This window comes from Olea europaea, chromosome 6, assembly GCF_002742605.1.
Source record: "Olea europaea var. sylvestris chromosome 6, O_europaea_v1, whole genome shotgun sequence".
Taxonomy (NCBI): Eukaryota; Viridiplantae; Streptophyta; class Magnoliopsida; order Lamiales; family Oleaceae; genus Olea; species Olea europaea.
In genome coordinates this window covers 7,797,153-7,803,626 of record NC_036242.1, presented here as the reverse complement: position 1 = coordinate 7,803,626, position 6,474 = coordinate 7,797,153, and the positions used below count along the sequence as shown (strand labels likewise).

Here is a 6,474-nt window from a genome sequence, read left to right as displayed (position 1 = left end):
CCAAAAAAAATTGTTTTTTTTTTTTTAGAGAGGGGGGGGGGGGGGGGGGGGGGGGACGTGTAGTTAAAAAATAGTGTGGGGAAGAAGTAACTCTCGAAAAATTGAAATAAAAAGTCTTCGTTTAGTTTTTGACATGTAGTTTTTGAATATCAATTCTTCGTGAGTAAACCAAGGGGTTTCAATGGGCTGAGCCAAGTCAAGTCGACTCGGCCCATGAGCTCTAAAGCTCGGCTTGTCCTAGGGAGATCAAGCCAAGCTTAGGCTCATGAGCTCAAGAGCTAAGTAGAGCTTGCCTACAAGCATTTTTTTGTAATTTAAAAAAAGGGTTATTACATTGCAACTACATTTTTTATTTGATACACACATTTTAATTGCAGTTAAACTCATCAATCTTTGCTCGTTGTAGCAATTAGTTTCTTTACCTTTTTTTTTTTTGGTTGAATTCTCATCATCAACATTCCATTAGTTAGTATGTCTAGTCCTTAATGATGATTTATATCAAAATATTTTATTTTCTTGCTTTTAAATGAGGGAAATATTTTCTCACAATGTTAATTTATTTATTTTGAAAAATATGGTGATAACATCTGCACCCAATATTAGTACATAAATTGCATTCATTTCAGTTAAAGTATTCTTTAAATTAGAATATGTAATTGGAGCATCAAAATTTAATGCATTTAAAATTTTTCGTATAACTATTTTTGTACCTTTAAATTAGTACCAAGAGAAGGAGTATCATAATGAAGTTGTGATTATGTTTCACTAATAATTCTATGTTTGGCTGAACATTTTTTGTCATGCCAGCTGAGGTGAGTAGTTTCGATTTTCTTTTGTCATGCCAATTTTGTTTGGCATTATTTCCTTTTTACTTTAGATTCTTGCACTTCGCCTACTGTGTAACATGTGGATATTAATTTGAAGTGTTTCCAACATTTCCAGTTTATTTGCATTTTCGCTTTCTTCTTGATCGACTACTTCGGGTTCTACTTCTTCATCAATGTCATCCAAATCAATTGGATGGCAACTCCCATGCACATCTTCTATGTCCAAATCATTGAGTATTTGGATGTTATTAAGACTAGAAAAATCATTATCGAAATTGGGACTGTAATCTCAATGATGAGTTACTACCATCAAACATAACCTCAACATAGTTATTGAAATCTATTTGTAGTAAAAAAAAAAAATAATAATAATAAAGTAAAAAATTGGATTGTATAAATTTAAATAGAAAATAATAGATGAATTCTTGAATTGAGAATGGAGTGAGAAAACTGAAAATAAAAGGAAATATTTTGAACAATTAAGTAATATTGAATAGATTGATTAATATAAGGGATTGAATTGAGCCCTTGTTTGACAACCTTTATTTTAGCAAAATAGATATTTGAATAGTGATTTTTTGGAGAATATATGGTTAAAAGGTAAGGAAAAATTTTGAATTTACGTGTAGAATATTTTATTGTATGAATGTATAGTTGAAAATGAGTATATTAAAAAAAAAAGGTTCTGAAGTAATGGTTGTTAAATAGAGGCTGAAATGAGAAATTTAGATAGTAAAATGTAGAATATAGTTTGTAGACAATTGGTGTGAAAAAAATGAGCTGAAATGTTGTGCATTTATGAAGTTTTTAAGAAGTGAACAAACTGTCACATTTTATTACACGAGCCTATGAGCTCGTGGACCGTGGCCTCAGTCCACAAGCCGATTACCCAAATTTATTATGAGCTCAATTCGTGTTCGGGCTCGTCCCTAGATGTTCTCGAGCAGTTCATGGGCCAAGTCCGATTGAGCCAACGAGCCTCTTGGTTCAATTATCACCCCTATTAATGGTATTTATGATTTATCCGTGAGCAATAGTTTAGAAGTCAATTACGTGATTAATATTTTAAACAGGTACATCCACTTAATGCCACACATATTTAATACCTAGCCCCTATTTAATGGGGATCGAAGTCAAATTTTTGATAAAAGTTAATGAAATGTGTAATTAAAAAATTATAAATCACATGAAATGCGTGATTAAAATTAATTAATAACTTTGACTTAAATTTAAATTTAAATTTTAATCACTACAAAACAAGGGCTAAGCTGCTGGCATTATTCATCCTTCATTATTGGCAATGCCACAAGCACCACGGCACCAAGATTTGAAACTCTCAGTCAGTTTCCCTCACACAACAAATTCTTAATTTCTTAAACAGTTAAATTACAGAAAACCAGCATTCCCATGGAAATGTACCTCTACAATTTTTGAACAGTTTCAGAAATCAAAATCATCTAGATTTGGCTTGGGCGAAGTTAAAAGTGCTGTATAAAGCCTTAGCCTATCCTCCCCAAGTGAAGAACCGCGCGACAATGGTCGTCGCGGCCTAATAAATGACAGAGAAGTGAGTGTTAGCCTGTGTTTGTACCTTCTCCAGGCCAACTGAATAGCAACAGCTGCCCAAGTCCTCCATCCAGGCGAGTAATAACGAGCACTTCTCTTAACTTTTTCATTCACAAATGTGTACCGAAAATGTTGAGTCACATACTGAACATCCTCAGCATCTAGCCCAAACGCTTCGGTAGTTTCTAGAGTCATAAGGGTTGAGGAAGAAGGCGGAAGGCGTTCAACAAAGGGTCTTCGCAGACACCAGGAAAGGAGCTCGTCCCCGCTAAAATTTCCGGGGCCTAACATACAGCAACTCTCGACACCATCTCGGAGTACTTGGCTGCTTTGAAGATGCCCTCTTACTATGAATAACATTCTTTGTACTGGATCACCCTCTCTACTTATCTTGGATTCAATAGAAAAGAAGAAGATCTATTAGTGTTAATACCCTGAATATAAATCATAAGTGCTGAGTTTGTACTCACTGTTTCTCCCTTTGTGAATATAAGCGACTTCACACGGTCACAGATATTTTCCAAGACGAGATTATCCATATGCTGGAACAAAGGAACCTGAAATATTTGCAAATATGCATCTAGTACTATATACCAAACATGATGTTACCTCTGATGTGGTGTTTTTAAATATTGGTTTAGTTAATTACCTGTCTAACCAAGTCCAAACAGAGATGATATTTTATGTCTCTTCTAAGTCCTTCAGGGAGATTACGCGTCATCTCACATTCATCTACTCCGCGCATTGCAGCCCATCGCTGTCTTTCGTAGTTCCTTACTCTCTGCCTGAATGCCAGAGGCAATCGTCTCTTCCTCATCCACCATTCTATGTTCCGCATCTTCAATTGCATTGCTTGTTTCTTTGATGTCGTTGCGTGCAAGAAAACCTGGCATTGCTTACGAAAATTAAAGACACGAGGCAAAATCCGATCAATCCATTATCATTGCAACAAATAATTGATTTTTAAGTACCTTGATGTTACCAATCAACATTGTGACCAGCAAGAGTCCAGTGGTAAGAACAATGATAATGAAAACCACTTCTAACCAATCTGTTGTGCTCTCCAGGTTCCCAAATGTACTGTTAATCTCATTCAAAATATTAATAGTACTGGTAAAATGCTAATCACTAAGACAATGAAAATAAACAAGTGGTTACCTTAGAGTCATGAGGCCCCAAAATATGGGGAATAATATCTTTTCCAAGCGATTATCATTTGTAATAAGTTGAACAGTCCACTTATAAGCTCCATAATCGAAATTATCGTAATTTTCGAGGCAAGCAGACCTTGCTGTTTTGTTCTCCCCCCAAAAAAGTCTTGATCTGTCTTTAATTAAAGTGCTTGTTCCATAATATATTGGTTCTTGACATGCCATCATTCTCATGTTGCAGCCATTTGCGTACTTGCATTGTTGCTTTAAGCATTTTGCAGCCCTTTGTATTCCTAGCAAGTACCAGCATGCTCCCACAGCCTATAATTAAAGATTTATTACTTCGAATAATTTGCTTGTAAATAAATAGTTATAAAATAAATAATTGTTCTATCATCAAATTTTAAATAAGTAAATTACTCATAGTAATAATAAGCTAATGATTTATACTTATAAGTGAAATAAAGTCTTGTAAATAAAATGTAATACTAACTACTATACGAAAAATAGTTGGCTTTCGCGTCCTAACTGATGTTACTTGTTTGTCCTCTTGTAGACAAAATTATAGCAATAATACAAATAAACTCAATCATAAAACTATAGAACATATAATAATATTCTTGGAAGCTTTGTAAATGAGATAAGAGTAAGCTTACTTACATGCGATGCGACAAAATATGCAATCAAGTTGAGGGCAATCCCCCACCATACAGTACCAAATATATATCCCGAGAGATTTTGCATGCGGCGCAATAAGCATACTGAGTGATAAATTTTGGGTAAGTATTGGAATAGAAACATTATCAAGAGGACCGCCATAATCAAAATCGTTGATCCTTTCCCCAATAACTCCGGGATTGCCACCCATAAAACTATCTGCATTTTAAAATTAGTGTTAAGAAATAAATCACACATCGGTTAAATATAACCAATACAAACGCTTAGATTAAGACTGGCCTTTTAAATAAGATGATATTTTAACACTGATTCAAGAGTGGTCTACTCTTCTTAACAAAGATTAACTTTTTATGGTGGAAACTCAAATCACATTAACAATCTCTAGACAGAACATTAGTATTTATTTTATGAGGTTGTTTTCTCCTTTGGCTGAGAAGTCTGTCTTGCTCTTTGAAAGGTTCAAGGTTTTGATAGGTAAAGTTTTCTACAATTTTGAAGGCAAATAATGGATTATCTTTCTCCTTTTGTATATGTTGAATTGCTGATTAATTCGTATCAAGATTCAACTTAGCTCTTGTTCGACCCCATTAAAATTATAATTTATTTTTCTCTCTCTTCTTATCAACAACACATTCTCCAATAAAATAATATTAGATGTAATTCCAAAACTTTTTTTTAACCACATATTCTTCAAAAAAATCCAAACATTAAAATTTCAAATAATGGGGGCTTAAATATATCATAAGATAGAGATGTTTAGTTCTAAATTCAAATCCTAATAAAATGAGCAAAGACTCTCCTAAAGTAGACAGTTTGTATGATATAACAACTTGAGCATATAGGCTTGGTGGTGACATTATTGGTTAAGTAGCATAGATCAAACAAAATTAAGCTCCCGATAATGTAGCTAAAAATTAGTGTTTCAGTATATTTTTCTAAAAATTCATGAAATGTCTTGGTGAAAAGTTTGGATTCCATAAAATATATGGTTAACATTAATTATCGACTTTGACATAAGTTTTATCTAGATTTTATCTCATACCAAAGCTAAAAGTAACTAATTATCAAGATTTTAACCCATGCCAAATAATGATGGGTGCGAAAAAATGTTGTCCTTTTTAACTGTTTCATACTTCTTAAAAATAAATGTATACTCATAAGTTTTACTTCATTTATTTAGTGGATTTGATTATAAAGAATGAAAAAAAAAATTAAACCTTTTCTTAAAAAAAATAAAATAAAATAAAATAAAAATAGAAAAAAAATTATGGGTTTAAGGGAAAAGGTGAGTATTTTGGTGAAAATGATAAATATAATAGCAATGCTACTCGTACAAAACTCTTACAAAATATACACATATAGGATGGGTGGATTATTTTTTGCAATATTTTAATTCACCCCATTTCAAACACATCTGTAAGAAGTCTGGAATTTTTTTCTCTACAATAAGCATTAACCTAAATATAATCCATATAAATTCAAGTTCTACTTTCTTCTTGTATCACATGTTCTATGAGGCTGCATGCATAGAAACAACCGCATGACATGCATGATTTTGTCACATACTCCAATTATTAACCTCACTAGCACTAAAAGCCAAATGAAATCCTTACTGTTTGGCAGCATTCGCTGTAATACCGGAATTCTTGATAATGATGTTTCTAAATTACTAAAGCACAGAGAAAAAGAATTTGGCATATATCAAGAAAAATTACCTACCTGCGGAATTGGAAGAATCACAAATAAATCAAAGAAGAAACCCTTGTTTGCCTTGAAGTATCGCAAGGCAACGGTCCGGTGGCCGGCGTCTATGACGTGGTGGGGCCTCCGATTCATTTTGAAATGAAGCCACATGTTCCAGAGGTGCAAGGCGTCCGTCATGCACCGGAGAACCGTCACGGTTATGGCGAGCCACCCATCGACGAAGAGGCACATGCAGTTTTCACTTATTGAGAGGGTATAGAAGAAGAGAGGATCTACAAATAGACCAGCGGCGCATACTAAGAGGAAAATTCTGTTCCATTCTTGAACCCATGTGGCCCTAGGGTCCAGGATTTTTCCCCAGAACCACCATCCCTTCCGGCCACAACCACCGTATTTGTTTCTGCAGTCAGGGAAAAAATTTTCCTCCTCCTCTTCTTCTACTTCTACAGTTTCTTCTTCAGCATCAGAATCATCACTGTCATTGTAATTATGTGGATTTTCTTGCTCTCTGCTCGGCATGGCTACTCTCTCTCTCTCTCTCTCTCTCT

General features: G+C 34.2%; 1 protein-coding gene across 1 annotated transcript; it reads right to left on the bottom strand.

Moving 5' to 3' along the window:
- Window positions 1-2,091: 2,091 nt before the first annotated feature.
- On the bottom strand, window positions 2,092-6,468 carry LOC111395701 (cyclic nucleotide-gated ion channel 4-like). Its single transcript, XM_023021821.1, has 7 exons — window positions 5,942-6,468; window positions 4,205-4,420; window positions 3,552-3,865; window positions 3,365-3,473; window positions 3,043-3,279; window positions 2,864-2,950; window positions 2,092-2,783 (listed from the first exon to the last, which is right to left on the bottom strand). The coding sequence occupies exons 1-7, from the start codon at window positions 6,443-6,445 to the stop codon at window positions 2,268-2,270; spliced, it is 1,983 nt and encodes a 660-aa protein (XP_022877589.1). The 5' UTR covers window positions 6,446-6,468; the 3' UTR covers window positions 2,092-2,267.
- Window positions 6,469-6,474: the final 6 nt, after the last annotated feature.

Excerpts from the sequence above, each read along its gene's own strand:
- LOC111395701 (XM_023021821.1), bottom strand. The coding sequence starts at position 6,445 with ATGCCGAGCAGAGAGCAAGAAAATCCACATAATTACAATGACAGTGAT. Across the intron at positions 4,421-5,941 it reads TGATTCTTCCAATTCCGCAG|ATAGTTTTATGGGTGGCAAT; the intron begins GTAGGTAATTTT and ends TTTAAAATGCAG. Across the intron at positions 3,280-3,364 it reads TGTTGATTGGTAACATCAAG|GTTTTCTTGCACGCAACGAC; the intron begins GTACTTAAAAAT and ends AAGCAATGCCAG.